Source organism: Heteronotia binoei, chromosome 19 (assembly GCF_032191835.1).
Source record: "Heteronotia binoei isolate CCM8104 ecotype False Entrance Well chromosome 19, APGP_CSIRO_Hbin_v1, whole genome shotgun sequence".
Taxonomy (NCBI): domain Eukaryota; kingdom Metazoa; phylum Chordata; class Lepidosauria; order Squamata; family Gekkonidae; genus Heteronotia; species Heteronotia binoei.
The window spans coordinates 36,529,606-36,547,426 of NC_083241.1; the positions used below are offsets into that span (position 1 = coordinate 36,529,606).

Genomic DNA, 17,821 nt, shown 5'->3' on the forward strand with positions numbered 1-17,821 from the left:
GCTATGCAGAAGGAAGCAAGAGAGAGGGAGAAGGAAGCAGAGGACAGCCAGTTGCTTGGGGGCCTGATAGAAGCCCTCCGGGGTCCTTATTCGGCCCCCAGGCCACATGTTTGACACCCCTGCTCTACTTACTGTGCTATTTTTGTGCCTCAGGAATACAACAAAAACACGTTTCCTGCCATATTTTGCCTTGGAAACACAAATCCGATAAATATTCAACTAAAAAAAAATTGGCAACTCAACAGAGAAGTCACTGTCATTGTCGGTTTCAATGTCGTCGTTCTCCTCAGCTTCGATCTCTCTGGTCAGCTGTTCTTCCTCAGCGATGGCACTGGCGATGGCTTCTTCGTTGGCCTTCTCCAGGCGATCAGCTAGTTCCTCTTTCTTTGCGAGAACCTCCGCCATAGACTAGAAAGACATAAAACAAGAATGAGAGTGAAAGGCTAGAAGTACATCATCACTGTGAGATCATGTAACATTTATACCAGTGGCGTCAAACTCATTGGTTATGAGGGCTGGATCTGTCATAAACGAGACCTTGTCAGGCCAGGCCGTGTTGGGCCGGGCCACGTGTGTACCTATTTAAGATTAGGTGGCAAAGATATAAACTTTTTAAAGGACACAAACACAACTAAAAAATTTTCTTTTTCTTTTTAAAAAAAACCTTAAAATAAAATATGCCTAAAACATTAGCACTGGTTGGTCTTAAAGGTGCTTTCTTCGTATCTCTCCCATGGGATCGAGGGCACTGGGCAAAGGAAGCTCTGGCTCTTTCCTGCTTTCCCTAGGGGACCAGGAGGGGGAGGAGCCTCAACCAATAGAAGGAAGAGAGGCTCGACTCAGTAGCTCTTTTGTGCGATTGTGACAGCCTGGCAAAGCAAGCTCCTCCACCCCCCACCCCCAAAGAAGGAACCTTAGCCAATGGAGAAAACAGAGGTTTTGCTCTGTAGCTCCTGTGCGATTGAGCAAGCCTTGCAAAACAAGCTGTTATACCAAAGGAAGGAAGAGAGAGGGAGAAGGAAGCAGATGACAGCCAGTCGCTCGAGGGCCTGATAGGAGCCCTCTTGGGGCCTGGTTCGGCCCACAGGCCAGATGTTTGACACCCCTATTGTGATCAGTTCACTTTGGCCTGACACACTCCCTCTGAGTGACAGAAATACGACCCAACTCCGACAAGGCAGCCCCTCCCTATGCCCCATTTCCTCAGTCACATGGAGTCAGGACCAAACTTCAAATCTGGCAAACACGTTTGGAATTTCAAGCACTCTCGCCAATGTGCTAGCACTCACATTGGAGATATCGGCAGGGTCCATTTCGCTCTCCGCCTTGCTTTTTTCTGTCCGAGTCTCCTCTCCGCTAGGGGAAGCAGCAGAGATGACTGTGTCCGCTTGTGGATTTTTAGCAACGTGTTCAGCGTCGATGAGAACCACAGGCAGGTCGGAAGACGACTGTGGAGAGCCATCTTGTGAGCCTTTGTTGTCAGAAATCTTGATGTCCTCTAGTACACGGCCTGAGAACTAAGAAAAGACAGGCGTGGGGTTAATGCCATGCTCTGGAGCCTCTCCCTGCAGTGCCAATAAGCTGGTCGATGGGGGGAGGGGGGGGGACTTACCAGCAGCAAACTGAAACCTAGGCCTCTATTGCTAGCGATGCCCCTTCTGGCTTGCACCTAGCTCTGGTATCTGTGCAAAAAATTCTGTGGTAAAAATGGCTTCTACCTCAGAGTGTTTGCCCAAACACCAGAGCATCCCCCTGTCAATGCTGACATGACATCACTTCCGGCGTGTGCCGGAAGTGATGTCACTGAGCTGCCGGCAATAGAGCTTTAGGCCTTCGTTTGCTGCCAGAAGTCTCCCGCCCTTGCTGGTCACCAGGGGGCGCCCTGTTACAAAACTATCACGAAACTTTCACAGAGGCCTTGGCCCCTAGGCCTGTTTGTTGGCCCTTCAGAGGAAATGGTTTGAAACAGGATGCGGGATTAGATGGTCTGAACCAGCAGGGCTCTTCTGATGCTCACTCTCCCAGTTCTTCCTCAGTCTCTCACCCCCCCAATGCTAGTGTAAGACTATTTCACCTTTCTTTTGGCTCTGGCTACCCCCCACCTTTCCCAAAACACGTCCCCTCAGACTCACTGGAAGATCAAGCACATTCCACCTGGCCATAAATGAGCTCTGTTTAATGGAAGCTTTTCCTTCAACGACTTCTAGATGCCCTTCTTAAATAGAAACTCACCGAGGGAATCTAATGCCTAATAAATCCTTTACAATGTAATGATCCAGAAGCAATACAGTGCTATTTAGCTATATCGCGTTTCAAACTATACAGCTCATAAAGATATTCATTTTGCCTTCCACGAATACCTAATGAAGAAATCCTTTAGAAAGAGCAGGACTTCAGAATCAGCGCTTTAAAATTTAACTTCCAGGTCCCGAGAATGACAGAACCAGGACTCATTTTAAACGGAAGGCTTACAAAAACTAATTTATATGACAGTGTGGTGGGATATCTATTTGTGAAGGCCTGCTTACACTCGATCACTACTCAAGTGAAAAGTAAAATACAATTCCAAGAGTAGAATGAAGGAAAAATCATGCCATTGCTCAAGGAGGAGATCCCAAAACTTTGGAATTTAATTTCGCACATATTGTGCGGCTCCTGAAGCCCCCGTTGCCCTGTTGGCCAATTTGCAGAAGGCATTCATCTCTTTAAACCTCTTTGCCAAGCCAGCCAGCGGCTTGGAGAACTCACTTAAAGTTAAAGTTGCTTTCTTTCCACCTCCCCCATCTATTTGCCTTCCTTCCTTCCCTCGATGTTCATGTCTTGTGGCTCTCAAACATCTGACATTTATTCCATGTGGCTCTTACATTAAGCAAGTTTGGTCACCCCTGATTTAGTGGATGCCACAAAGGGTGTCAGCGGGGGCCACGGCCCCCCACGGGGGCTTACCCATGCTCCGGACCCCCTCAAAATAACCAAGAATGTTCAAAACCATTCAGATAGTCAACGTGAAATATTATTCCAAATATTATTGTCGTTTTAAAATGCAAATCCCCCCAAAACCGTCACTTACTTGAGTCCTTTCTGCAAGAGGGTGTTCATACAGGGAGCCGGGCTCTTTCAGGATGGGGTCTGCGTTTTTAGACATGGTGTCTTCGGTCAACGAACCCTTATTGTCCGCTAGCCGAAGCACGACGTTCTCTTTGTTGCTGTCGTCTTGCAACCTTGACAGTTCCATGGGTGAAATTGTTTTTACTGCCAGAGTGGAAGATTTGGATCTCACTGGCCTCCCGCGCTGGACCGTTTCCCAACCTTCGGCATCCTTTCTTTCTGTGTCAGATTAATTAAAAAGCCAAGGTATTGCAAACCTGACTCAGTACAGCTATTTATGTACAGGCAGGAGATAGAACCATATCTTGCTTTAAAACTATTTAACACTACTACAGATCGTTAAAACAAAAAGTCGCTAAGATGCAAGCATGAATGTGCAGTCTCCTCCCATTCTAGCCAGCCTGCCTCTTAAGCCTTGCTCTCTGTGCCCCGCCTTCAAAGGTGACAGGGCATTTTCTGCGGTATCACCACACCTCTGGAATGTCCTCTCACTGGAGGTTTGCCTGGGACCTATGTTTTCTTTTAGCCACTGGGTCAAAACCCACCTTTTTTATTCAGGTTTTTAATTAACCGCTTTTCTACTTCGGCTTTTAATTAGTTGGTTTCTCAGCATAGGTTTTTCAAGTACAAGTCATGTCAGACTAACCTTATCTTTTTTCAAAAAGGTTACTACCTTGCTGGATCAAGGTTACTGAATTTCCTATATTGTACGGGGGGGGGGGTTGGACTAGATGACCCTGAAGGTCCCTTCCAACTCTATGATCCTATGGTTTATCTTACCAGTTTTTTATAAGGTCTGCTACTGCTTTATGGATTTTTTAAAATCCTACTTGCGTCATTGTATTTGTAAAGCACCTCAAGCAGAATTACGAAGAGGAAGCATTTTTTAAAATTTTGCCATCAAATCACAGCCAACTTACGGCGACCTGGCAGGATTTTCAAGGCAAGAGACATCCAGAGGTGGGTTGCCATTGCCTGCCTCCATGTTGCCACCCTAGTATTCCTTGGAAGTCTCTCATCCAGGGGTGAAATTCTAGCAGGAGCTCCTTTGCATATTAGGCCACACATCCCTGAAGTAGCCAATCCTCCAAGAGCTTACAAAAAAGAACCTTGCAAGCTCTTGGAGGATTGGCTACCATCAGGGAAGCGTGGCCTAATATGTAAAGGAGCTCCTGCTAGAATTCCACCCCTGCTCTCACCCAAATCCTAGCCAGGACCAGCCCAGCTTAGCTTCTGAGATCTGATGAGATCAGGTTAGCCTGGACAGTCTAGGTCAGGCCTCCATTTACTTACTATTGAACAAAAGGTGAAACAATCCCAAACTTACTTATTCTTAGAACAAAGCAGTAGACAAGTGCACCTTTAAGACCAACTAAGTTTTATTCGGAATGTAAGCTTTTATATGCTCTACGCAGACTTCATCAGACAAAATTGGAACAGCAAGGCATCCTTAAATATAGAGAAAGTGGGCAGTGAGATGGTATGTAGAGTCATGGGAATGTTTTTAGCAGATTAAAAGAATCACAAATTGGGGTCTGTGTCTGTTCATTAGTGTTGTTAACTGGGCTTATTCTTAAGCAGCCCCATTACTATTTGAGGGATGACTCTTGAGTAAAAACTGGTGGGCGGTGGGGGTTAGGTCAATTGCAGAAGCTCCACGGCTCAATTAATCTCAGAGGGGCAACTCCCCCTCCACTCCTTCCCCAGCACAAAAACATGTCTTGTCGAATGAGACTTTTCAAACAAAAGAAAAAGCTACAAGACGAGATACCACCTGTGCTATAGCCCCCTCCGAACCATCCATTATCGCTTTTAACTTTGATCTTTTATTCCCAGTCTCTACAGAGACAAAAGGTCTACCTTCATAGCTCTTGAGAGGACACTTGTACGCTTCTAAACCTGTGAAATCTCAACACTTCTTTAAAGAAACGCATGGTCCCGGATGGCCACTGCATATAAAAAGCCTGCCAGGATTTCTTAAAAAAAAAAAAAACCACATGCGAGCTGCCCACAAACAATATTTCTTTCCTTCTCTTTTTTGGGTGGGGATGTGTGTGTATTTTTTTGTATTTTATGTCTATATTTGCATGCACGTGTCTACACCTGGAAGTCTACACCTGGAAGTCTACATCTGGAAGTCATGGCGACCTATGGTGACAGACCCATTCTGGGGGGTCGGAAGGATATTCTTAGACAGGAGTGGCTTGCCCGCTAGGCAAACGAGGCGGTTGCCTAGGGTGCTGGGAGGGGGACGCAGAATTGGGCTCTCCCCCAGCTCCCGGTGCCCAAGACAAATGCCTAAATATGCCTCTGCCCCCCCCCCGCCGCAGCCAGCCCCTCCCTTCCCTCCTGCCACGCCCTGAGCGATCAGAGGTAAGCACCGCGACGAGGATCGGCCCTACTGGCTTCGAGGCGGCCGGCATCTGAGCGTTCTCTGGAGAGAGAGCTGGAGGAGGCTTCGCTCCCCCCCTCACTTCCGGTTCCAGAAAGGGGGGGGGAGCTTCCTCCAGGGTTCTCTTTGAAGAACGCTCAGAATCCGGCCGCCTCGAAGCCAGTAGGGCCTAGCCTCGTCGGGACGCGCTCCTCTCATCGATGGGGGGGGGGGATGCGATGGAGCACGGCGCTGCGGAGGAAGGGCAGGAGGAGGCAGTGGGGGGGCAGCGGGCAGGGAACCATGCACCCTACCTAGGGCCAGCACCCTGCCTGCACCCTACCTAGGGCCAGCACCCTGCCTGCTCCCTACCTAGGGCCGTGCACCCTACCTAGGGCCAGCACCCCGCCTGCTCCCTACCTAGGGCCAGCACCCTGCCTGGGGCGCCGTGCACCCTACCTATGGCCAGCACTGTTCTTAAGAGATGGCTGAAGAAATCCTTCCCCTGCCTCCCAACTGCTGCTTTTCAAGGAGGTCCCTCATCCAAGTACTTGCCAAAGTCAACCCTGCTTAGCTTCCAAGATCTGACGAGACTGGGCTAGCCTTGGCCATCCAGCTCAGGGCTCTCACAAACAATCTTTTGCTGCTCTGAACCCCTACACTTAATTGGCTTAAGGGGCCACAAAACCTGTGGTTGGTTTTGCTGAAACAGACAAATGGGGACATCTTTCTGGGAGAGTTAAAAGAGACCGCTGAGGACCAGTGGTGCTCCAGTGGCCGGATAGAAATAAATCAATAGCTACATTTCAAATATAAAACGTGGAACAGATTTTTTTTTTCCCACGGCTCAATCAGAACGCTTGCTTTCAACCCAAAGAAGCATGAAGGTTTCAACCGGCCAAGGTCTTGCTCCTTTTGCATCCTGTTTTCAACAGGCAGCTTTTCCAGAACAGTTCTAGGTGTCTGGGTACTGACCGTTTCTCCGCGAAGGCTTCGGCACCGGTGTCGCCACGGACGTTTGCCTCGCTGCTGGCTCTGAAGCGGGAGCTGCCGCCGTGTGGTTCGCCTTCACTTTGTCTGCCCAGCTGACACCCGACGGAGCCAGGCGATTCGAAGTCACCGCTGCAGAGGGAGCCCTAAGAAAGGGGGAGAGAAAAAACCATGCTGACACTTTCTTCGGGTTCTTACCTTCTCTTGCTCTGTTGCCCAGTTCAGATTAAGAGCTAGCATCACCCCAAACCACCACATTAGCAATCAATTAACAACTCATAAGAACATAAGAGAAGCCATGTTGGATCAGGCCAATGGCCCATCCAGTCCAGCAATCTGTGTCACACAGTGGCAAAAAAAGCCAGGTGCCACATCAGGAGGCCCACCAGTGGGACCAGGACACTAGAAGCCCTCGCACTGTCCCCCCCTCTACAAGCACAAGAATACAGAGCATCACTGCCCCAGACAGAGAGTTCCAACAATATACTGTGGCTAATAGCCACTGATGGACCTCTGCTCCATATGTCTATCCAATCCCCTCTTGAAGCTGTCTATGATTGTAGCTGCCACCACCTCCTATGGCAGTGAATGACATGTTAATCACCCTTTGGTGTCACTGACATAAGGCCTGGACCAATAAGGTTCCGCCCTCTGCAGCCAGCTGAGTTGATTCAGCTGTCTAGAACGGGAGATCCACATTGAATAAACTGCTGTGGAGAGATCTGGCACTGTGGCAAACATCATTTTTTGAAGTGTTCTGGATTCACATATTGCCACTTCACAGGACAGCACCTTTTCCAAGAGATTCCCTGTTGCATAACAAAAGCTAGACGTTGTATGGGGGGTGGGGTATCAAAACTCAGCCTGTAAGCCAGAGGTGGCCATTGACTAGCTTGGAGAATGCATTGAAAGTTAAAGTTGCTTTCTTTCTACCTCTACCTCTCTCCTCCCATCTATTTGCCTTCCTTCCTTCCAACATCTGACATTAATGTCTTGTGGCTCTCAAACATGTGAAATTTATTCTGTGTGGCTCTTATGTTAAGCAAGTTTGGCCACCCCTGCTGTAAACGCTTAAAACCAACATTCTGGAGATTCGTTACCGAATCTTCTGTACAGCTAGATTCCAGTCTGGCGCTAACCTTAAGAGAACAAGATTTTGGGAGTATTTAATTAATGTATTTAATTTATATTCCACCCTTTCCTGGGAGCGGGCTCAGGGCGGAAAACAGCATGGATAAAACAATAATTAAAATTACAATTAAAATCAAAACAATATGAAGCAATACAGTAAAACTACAGACAAGTAACAGACCACGGATGGCTGTTTCAGTTGGGCACATTCTACGATTCAGTATACTGATGGTCCAAAAAAAGCGATGAGTGATAGTAGAGCACAGTAAAGATGGTATTGCAGCAGAGGCCAGCCGATGGAATAGGGCGCCCGCTGCTTTTGAGCGTCAAACGTCCCATTTGTCAGACAGCTGATGAAAGATGCTTTGACTCTCAAAAGCTCATCCAAAAATCTCATCGGCCTCTAAACCTCTGGACTCAAACCTAGCTGTTTCTGGGGCAGACCAACAAGCTGCTTTCTGAAACCATCTGTATGTTCTTCACAGGCATAAAGCAGATGCACAGGGCCCTAGTTCCGATCAGGGCCGTGGCATGAGGCAGAGAAATGGTTTAGACCAGGAATGGCCAAACTTGCTTAACATTAAGAGCCACGTAGAATAAACGTCAGATGTTTGAGAGCCGCAAGAGATGAATGTCAGATGTTTGAGAGAGGAAGGAAGGGGGGAAGGAAGGAAAATAGATGGAGGGAGGCGGGATGGAGAGGTAGGAAGAACGCAGCTTTAACTTTAAGTGCTGGCTTGACTCGGAGAAGTGATTTAAATGCTTTCGCCAAGCCAACCAACAGGGTGGTGGAGGCTTTAGAAGCCACACAATATGTGTGAAAGAGCCACATGCGGCTCCAGAGCCGCAGTTTGGCCACTCCTGGCTTAAACTGTCCATCCATCAACCTTGTTAAACAGGTCACATGACACATATTTAAATCCCTTTTTAAGCCACTAGGAGTGCAGGATATTCCACTGTCTAATGCAGTGGCCCCCAACCTTTTTGGCACCAGGGACCAGTTTTGCGGAAGACAATTTTTCCACGGCCTGGTGGGGGTGGGGTGGGGGTTTGCTGCCCCAGGCTGCCCCCAAGCCCACACCCCATCCCTGCTGCCCCACAGGGGTCTTTAAACAAGGAGTAAGTGAAGGTTGCTAATAAGCCACAGACTGGTACTGGTCCGTGGCCCAGGGGTTGGGGACCCCTGGCCTAACGGATTAAACAGTGACCTGTTTTTCCTTACAGCGCTTGTCTGTTTCTATTTTTCAAAAAGGTCCAACCGCTGAACGTTGCATTCGTTAAGCTGCAATACAAACCAGTATGTCGGATCAACGAAACTTAAAAACCGTTCAGAGCTTTCTGAAATGGCTCAATTGCCGTCGTCAAAATAAGAAAAGATGGTCTGGCTTTCTGTACCCAAAATTTAGACTCCTGCGAGCATTGGACGTTACGTTGATTCGGTCTGTGGATGGGCTTGGAATTACGTGGCGTCCCGGAGACATCTTCTTTACCTCCCAGGCCAGGGAAGTAGGTCTGCAAATTCAACATAAAATACTAAGCAATGATTGCAAAACACTGGATAGCCCCCGTTTGGCTGGCATTTATGATTCATTTACATTTGATTCGCGTAGAGCAGGGGTGGCCAACGGTAGCTCTCTAGATGTTCTTTTGCCTACAACTCCCATCAACCCCAGCCATCGGCCATGCTGGCTGGGGCTGATGGGAGTTGGAGGCCAAAAAACATCTGGAGAGCTACCGTTGGCCGCCCCTGGTGTAGAGCATTTATACACCTGCCACTCCAGGACCTAAGGTGGGTGTCAGTCAATGTTCCCTCTAAGCTGCAGAGTCTTGGGAGCAAAAATTTTGCTTTGTGAGCTCCTGGCATTAAAGTTGTGAGCTGCTGCATAAGTTATCATGCTCCCTGGGGGCCATCCTTCCTGAGCTAAGACAAAAATGTGTGAGCTGGAGGCTAAAAATCTGTGAGCTGACTCACGCTAACTCAGCTTAGAAGGAACACTGGTGACAGCTCTGGTAGATCATGCAAAGCAGACAACATAGCCAGCGTAAGTAGGCCCCACCAGCTGACTTCCAGCCCACCAGAGCTTTCTCTCCCCACAAGCCGCTCGTTACTCCACCATGCCCCGTGGAACAATTAGTCAAAGTTGTTTTTTTTTTTTTTTTAAAGAGCTTCCACCAGCTGACTCCGGCCTACTGGCTTGGTATCAGCTGACCGCATTGGCAAAGGGGAGGGACGGTGGCTCAGTGGTAGAGCATCTGCTTGGGAAGCAGAAGGTCCCAGGTTCAGTCCCTGGCATCTCCAAAAAAGGGTCCAGGCGAATAGGTGTGAAAAACCTCAGCTTGAGACCCTGGAGAGCCGCTGCCAGTCTGAGTAGACAATACTGACTTTGATGGACCAAGTGTCAGATTCAGTATAAGGCAGCTTCATATGTTCATATATGTTCAAAGGAAAAGGAGTGCTGGGAAACAGACAAAGGTTCCCCTTTGGTCAAAAGTCACGTGTTTCAAACCAATTTTTCTTTGTTCTTCTGGTTGCTGATCTGCGTCGAGCTAAAAGTGTGCTTGAACTTAACTTTCTTTTGAATAAATAATTTAAAATGTTCAATGTGACCCTGCTTTTCAGTCCCACGTTGGTCTCCCAACCAGCTCAAGCACGCTCTTTTAAGCGGGGAATGGCTAGCAGTTGGCAACCAGCTATTCCCCCCACAGGGGCACCCATAGCTGTAAAGGGTCCCTGTAATGACTCAACCCTGAGCAGCAGGAGACAATGAGGCCCAAGGCCTCGATACTAAGGAAGGGGAACTGTGAATCCTGTTCTTCCCAGCCAGAACCCCTTAAATGAAGAAGAAGACCGCAGATTTATACCCTGCCTTTCTCTCTGAATCAGAGTCTCAGAGTGGCTCGCAATCTCCATTATCTTCCTCCCCCACAACAGACACCCTGTGAGGGTGGGTGGGGCTGAGAGAGCTCTCCCAGAAGCTGCCCTTTCAAGGACAACTCTTACGAAAGCTATGGCTTACCCAAGGCCATTCCAACAGGTGCAAGTGGAGGAGTGGGGAATCAAACCTGGTTCTCCCGGATAAGAGTCCGCACTCTCAACCACTACACCAAACTGGCTCTGAACAGGTAGTTCTATACAACGATAGGGTGTCCAGTTCTCACAACTGCTGACACTTGAAACAGAGTGTTAGGAAATGCTAAGTTGCAATATGAAAGCCCGTTTCAGATGTTAGATGTGGACCAACAAGGGTGCGACGGCAGTATTCATAGCTGCCCACAAGCGATGCCCATTCTTTAAAAGATAAGCAGAGAGCACCTATGCAGACAGGTGTCTATCCCTCTGATTGGGAATCCTCCTCTTTTTATAAAAAAGAGTTCCCCGGTTACTCAGAGAGCCATACACTCTACGTGTGTGTGTTACGTGTCATCAAGCTGCTTTCAACTTACGGCAATCCAGTCTGCATGCCTTAAAATAAATGTACTGTAGGTAAGTCAAAGACAAAACCTGATGCCACAATCTTGTCCTTTTGCTCCCCCCCCTGCCCCCAACGACTCAGCCCATGTTGTCTGAAAAGAATCTTTTGTTACTTTCTCAAAGGCACAGAAGTAAAGGCATTCTGAGGGGGCCAAAAGAAAGAAAAAGGGACACGGCAGATGGAAACACGCTTCTGATTTACCTGCTTTGGGCGTCCGTCTTCTCGAGTTTTTCCTGCAGCTGTATCCAGTCGATCAAAGCCTTGAAATCCCTGACGTAGTTATCTAGCATCATCAGCACCTCCTAGGAAACAAACACAAATTTATCAAACAGGCCCCAAAAATGGCTGCAACGGAAAAAAAAGTGAAATAAGTTCAAAGGCTCTCAAGAGCATTTGTTCAACACAAAATGTAATCCTGCTAGAGCTGGGTGAACAGAAAGTCCCCCCACCAGATTTAATGAATGGGCACGGAGCAAGAGTCACTGGGGGTGGGGTGGGGTGGAGGTATTTGTGAATTTCCTGCATAAGAACTTAAGAGAAGCCATGTTGGATCAGGCCAGTGGTCCATACAGTCCAGCACTCTGTGTCACATAAGAACATAAGAGAAGCCATGTTGGATCAGGCCAATTGCCCATCCAGTCCAGCACTCTGTGTCACATAAGAACATAAGAGAAGCCATGTTGGATCAGGCCAATGGCCCATCCAGTCCAACACTTTGTGTCACATAAGAGAAGCCATGCTGGATCAGGCCAATGGCCCATCCAGTTCAACACTCTGTGTCACATAAGAACATAAGAGAAGCCATGTTGGATCAGGCCAGTGGTCCATACAGTCCAGCACTCTGTGTCACATAAGAACATAAGAGAAGCCATGTTGGATCAGGCCAATTGCCCATCCAGTCCAGCACTCTGTGTCACATAAGAACATAAGAGAAGCCATGTTGGATCAGGCCAATGGCCCATCCAGTCCAACACTTTGTGTCACATAAGAGAAGCCATGCTGGATCAGGCCAATGGCCCATCCAGTTCAACACTCTGTGTCACATAAGAACATAAGAGAAGCCATGTTGGATCAGGCCAGTGGTCCATACAGTCCAGCACTCTGTGTCACATAAGAACATAAGAGAAGCCATGTTGGATCAGGCCAATTGCCCATCCAGTCCAGCACTCTGTGTCACATAAGAACATCAGAGAAGCCATGTTGGATCAGGCCAATGGCCCATCCAGTCCAACACTTTGTGTCACATAAGAGAAGCCATGTTGGATCAGGCCAATGGCCCATCCAGTTCAACACTCTGTGTCACATAAGAACATAAGAGAAGCCATGTTGGATCAGGCCAATGGCCCATCCAGTCCAACACTCTGTGTCACATAAGAACATAAGAGAAGCCATGTTGGATCAGGCCAATTGCCCATCCAGTCCAGCACTCTGTGTCACATAAGAACATAAGAGAAGCCATGTTGGATCAGGCCAATGGCCCATCCAGTCCAACACTTTGTGTCACATAAGAGAAGCCATGTTGGATCAGGCCAATGGCCCATCCAGTTCAACACTCTGTGTCACATAAGAACATAAGAGAAGCCATGTTGGATCAGGCCAATGGCCCATCCAGTTCAACACTCTGTGTCACATAAGAACATAAGAGAAGCCATGTTGGATCAGGCCAATGGCCCATCCAGTCCAACATTCTGTGTCACATAAGAACATAAGAGAACCATGTTGGATCAGGCCAATGGCCCATCCAGTCCAACACTCTGTGTCAAATAAGAACATAAGAGAACCATGTTGGATCAGGCCAATGGCCCATCCAGTCCAACATTCTGTGTCACACAGTGGCCAAAAAAACCAAGTGCCATCAGGACACTTGAAGCCCTCACACTGTGCCCACCTAAGCACCAAGAATACAGAGCATCACTGCCCCAGACAGAAAGTTCCAATGATAAGCTGTGGTTAATAGCCACTGATGGACCTCTGCTCCATATGCTTATCCAATCCCCTCTTGAAGCTGTCCCTGCATTGTACAAAGCGTTGACAACCCTGGAGGTCCCTTCCAACTCTACAATTCTATGATTCCATGAACTTTTGTATAGGATCCTGGGGAGAGTTTTGGCTGCCTTTGTAGAAAATTTGCTTACTGGAAGAAACGGACCAAAGTTGTCAAGTTTTAATTAATTTATTTTTTAAATTTAATTTAATTTTTTTTTATTTATATCCTTCCCTATCCCACAAGCGGGCTCAGGGGAGCTTACATCAGTAAAACAACATATTAAAATTAAAACCACAAATCAAAATTAAAACACCATCACAGCAGCAGGTACTATCAACTCAGCGGCAGCACAGAAACAATCATTCAAACACCGGCAACAACCACACAACAGCATGTAGATTGGTAGCTGGCAACACAACATAAGCCAGTTTGGTGTAGTGGTTAAGTGCGCGGACTCTTATCCGGGAGAACCGGGTTTGATTCCCCACTCCTCCACTTGCACCTGCTGGAACGGCCTTGAGTTAGCCATTGCTCTCGCAGGAATTGTCCTTAAAAGGGCAGCTGCTGTGAGAGCCCTCTCAGCCCCACCCACCTCACAGGGTGTCTGTCGTGGGGGGAGAAGATATAGGAGGGCGGGGCATAAATCTGCAGTTGTCATTTTAAGCACCATGATGATAAGGTGGCTGGGGGAAGCAGTGACTTTCAGAGGACGCACGCTGGCTCAGTTAAAAGCCTGGTGGAAGAACCTGGATAAGTCCCACAAGGCCCGGATCTCCAGTGGGAGCTCATTCCACCAGATAGGGGGGCCCGGACCGAAAAGTTCTATGATAAAACATCAAAGTTTGGGAGTTGTCAAATCTTCTCACGAATAAGACACCCTGTGACTCGACCTCCTTGCTTGAGCTCTGCAGACGATTTTCTATATCCCAGTTACTCGCCACGACAGATGTGAGGTTGCCGGCACCCTTCTTTGCCTGGTAATAACTACCGATGCTCGAGACACATGACACAATCGTGCCATCCCTCCCACCATCACTTCGCTTTAGTGGCTGGTAGCACCTGCTGGGGCGAGTGGAGAGAACCTCTCAGTGCGATGACACATCAAGCTGCAAGCATCTCTAGATATTCCAGGAGAGCCAGTTTGTTGTAGTGGTTAAGTGTGCGGACTCTTATCTGGGAGAACCGGGTTTGATTCCCCACTCCTCCACTTGCAGCTGCTGGAATGGCCTTGGGTCAGCCATAGCTCTGGCAGAGGTTGTCCTTGAAAGGGCAGCTGCTGTGAGAGCCCTCTCAGCCCCACCCACCTCACAGGGTGTCTGTTGTGGGGAGAGGAAGGTAAAGGAGATTGTGAGCCGCTCTGAGACTCTTCAGAGTGGAGGGCGGGATATAAATCCAATATCTCCATCTACCTCACAGGGTGTCTGTTGTGGGGGAGGAAGGGAAAGGAGATTGTGAGCCGCTCTGAGACTCTTCAGAGTGGAGGGCGGGATATAAATCCAATATCTCCATCTACCTCACAGGGTGTCTGTTGTGGGGGAGGAAGGGAAAGGAGATTGTGAGCCGCTCTGAGACTCTTTGGAGTGGAGGGCGGGATATAAATCCAATATCTTTATCTACCTCACAGGGTGTCTGTTGTGGGGGAGGAAGGTAAAGGAGATTGTGAGCCGCTCTGAGACTCTTCGGAGTGGAGGGCGAGATATAAATCCAATATCTTCATCTACCTCACAGGGTGTCTGTTGTAGGGGAGGAAGGGAAAGGAGATTGTGAGCCGCTCTGAGACTCTTCAGAGTGGAGGGCGGGATATAAATCCAATATCTCCATCTACCTCACAGGGTGTCTGTTGTGGGGGAGGAAGGTAAAGGAGATTGTGAGCCGCTCTGAGACTCTTCAGAGTGGAGGGCGGGATATAAATCCAATATCTCCATCTACCTCACAGGGTGTCTGTTGTGGGGGAGGAAGGGAAAGGAGATTGTGAGCCGCTCTGAGACTCTTTGGAGTGGAGGGCGGGATATAAATCCAATATCTTTATCTACCTCACAGGGTGTCTGTTGTGGGGGAGGAAGGTAAAGGAGATTGTGAGCCGCTCTGAGACTCTTCGGAGTGGAGGGCGGGATATAAATCCAATATCTTCATCTACCTCACAGGGTGTCTGTTGTAGGGGAGGAAGGGAAAGGAGATTGTGAGCCGCTCTGCGACTCTTCGGAGTGGAGGGCGGGATATAAATCCAATATCTCCATCTACCTCACAGGGTGTCTGTTGTGGGGGAGGAAGGTAAAGGAGATTGTGAGCCGCTCTGCGACTCTTTGGAGTGGAGGGCGGGATATAAATCCAATATCTCCATCTACCTCACAGGGTGTCTGTTGTGGGGGAGGAAGGTAAAGGAGATTGTGAGCCGCTCTGAGACTCTTTGGAGTGGAGGGCGGGATATAAATCCAATATCTTCATCTACCTCACAGGGTGTCTGTTGTTGGGGAGGAAGGTAAAGGAGATTGTGAGCCGCTCTGAGACTCTTCGGAGTGGAGGGCGGGATATAAATCCAATATCTTCTTCTTCTTCAGAAAACTGGATGGGACAAGTCTTTTTCAGCGGCAGCCCTGTGCCATTTATTATTATTATTATTACTTTCAATTTATATCCCGCCCTCTCCACAAGCGGACTCAGGGCGGCTTACAACATCATAAAATACAATCAATCCAATAAAACATATAAAACCATAATTTACTTATATCAATTTTAAAACCATTCTATAGTGCTGTTTCAGTACAGTATAGGCGGTATTGAATTCTCAACTGTGATCGCCAGCATTCTATAAGATGTCCGGTGGCAGCCCTTTTTCAGTCAAACAGCAAAGGCCTGTTTAAACAGTTCGGTCTTACAGGCCCTGCGGAACCATTTGTACCATCTGGATCCATCTTTTGACCAGGGGCCATTTCGTAGAAAAAGAGGTGCTGGAGCTCATTAGCACAGCTTATTTGCATAACGCATCTATCTGCCCACGCTGCACGCCCCTGACATCACCAGAAGGTGTACTCGAGTATATCAGCTCAGCATCTACCCTAAAACGCTTCTTGAATTATAATTGCCATAACAACACCCTACTCCCATCCAGTATTCCTTCTACGCTGAGTTAGCGGGAGACAGCTCACAGATTTTTAGCCTCCTGCTCACCCATTTTTGTCTTAGCTCAGGAAGGATACACACTAATTGATGGAGCACACTAATTGATGCAGCAGCTCACAACTTCAATGCCAGTGGTTCACAAAGTAGAATTTTTGCTCGCAAGACTCTGCAGCTTAGAGAGAACGTTGCATCATACTTTTAAAACAACTTTCTCCTATGTGGCTATTCTACACGTGATGTCGTACAATAGTTTTTAATTAATTATTACATTGACACCAGTCTCGGCTTTGCTCACAAGGTAAGACACAGGATCAGGCCACCCCAATCGTGGAAGAATATACATCCCCAGGGAGAAGAGAACACAGGAGAAGCAGCCAGACTCATAGAAGGCCACTGAATTTTTTAAAAAGGGAAGGGGGTATCTATAACAAGCCCTTCAATCCGATTTACACAATTCCTTTCCCGGTTGGAAGGTCTGCCAGAGGCAACACACAGAAAAAAAGTTCCATTTGAAGATTGAAGACAAAAAAAGTTGTCATTTGAATCACTAAATACGAGCAAATAAGGAGGCATCAGAATTACGCTAATTCCAACAGTCTTAATATTTTGCCGGACCAGATGTTTCCCATCCCCCTGCAGTAACAATGGGATCAAAAGCTGTGCCCAGTCACGCACAGACCCAAAGACGCCGTAATTCAAGTCGTGGAAACCGCTAACCAAATAAAGCGAACGCTCTTTTTTTCTCCTGTTCTGATCTCGGGGTCCTCTCCCCCCACCCTTTACAATCCGAATGAATCTCGATCCGAGTGGGCAGCCGTGTTGCTCTGAAGCGGTAGAACAAAGCAAGAATCAAGCTGCACTAAGACCAACAAAGTTTTATTCAGAATGTAAGCTTCCGTGTGCATGCACACTTCTTCAGACGAGGGGATACGGCGCAGTGGGCTGAAATACATGTTGTTGGTGGGTGAAGAGTGTAAACTTATACCAAGTTAGGATCAAATGGCAAAATACATTGGAAGACCGTTTGGTCTGGATACCAATAAAAGGTAATAGAAGTTGCCTCTTAATTGCTGTTGCTGCAAGTCTAGGTAAAACAGAAGGACATGTATTTCCTAGTGATGTCCTTAGGTGGACAAGAACATCATTAGGAAATATATGTTCTTTTATTTAACCTAGAATTGCAGCAACAGCAATTAACAGGGAACTTCTATTACCTTTTATTGCCATCCAGACCAAACGGTCTTCCAATGTATTACACTATTTCGCCATTTGATTCTAACTTTGTACCAGTTTGCACTCTTAACCCACCAACGTGTATTTCAGCCCACTGTCCCCTGTCCCCTCGTCTGAAGAAGTGTGCTTAGAGCACACGGAAGCTTACATTCTGAATAAAACTTTGTTGGTCTTAAAGGTGAAGCTTGACTCCTACTTTGTTCTAATCCGAATGAATCTTTCGCTTCAGCTTTGCAGGCTGTGGCACCGAGGCTGCTTTCAAAAGGCAAAGGGAATGATGGTCTGTATACAATGCATTTTTGAAAGGTCAGCATTAGTCGCAGCTGTTCCTTTTATGACGCCTCCAGAGATACCGGGTAGTTCACACGTGCTAGTGCTAATAGCTATTTCTTGTTCCTAGTGCTTCAA

General features: G+C 47.7%; 1 protein-coding gene across 2 annotated transcripts in view; it reads right to left on the reverse strand.

Moving 5' to 3' along the window:
* SCAPER (S-phase cyclin A associated protein in the ER) overlaps positions 1-17,821 on the reverse strand; it is a 251,036-nt gene that overhangs the window by 195,315 nt on the left and 37,900 nt on the right. For both annotated transcript variants that reach the window (XM_060259908.1, XM_060259909.1), the window contains 6 exons: positions 11,275-11,375; positions 8,996-9,112; positions 6,455-6,615; positions 3,071-3,327; positions 1,290-1,517; positions 244-408 (listed from right to left, as the gene is read on the reverse strand). In XM_060259908.1, the coding sequence (XP_060115891.1) occupies positions 244-408; positions 1,290-1,517; positions 3,071-3,327; positions 6,455-6,615; positions 8,996-9,112; positions 11,275-11,375 (1,029 nt within the window). The remainder of the gene's footprint in view (positions 1-243; positions 409-1,289; positions 1,518-3,070; positions 3,328-6,454; positions 6,616-8,995; positions 9,113-11,274; positions 11,376-17,821) is intronic.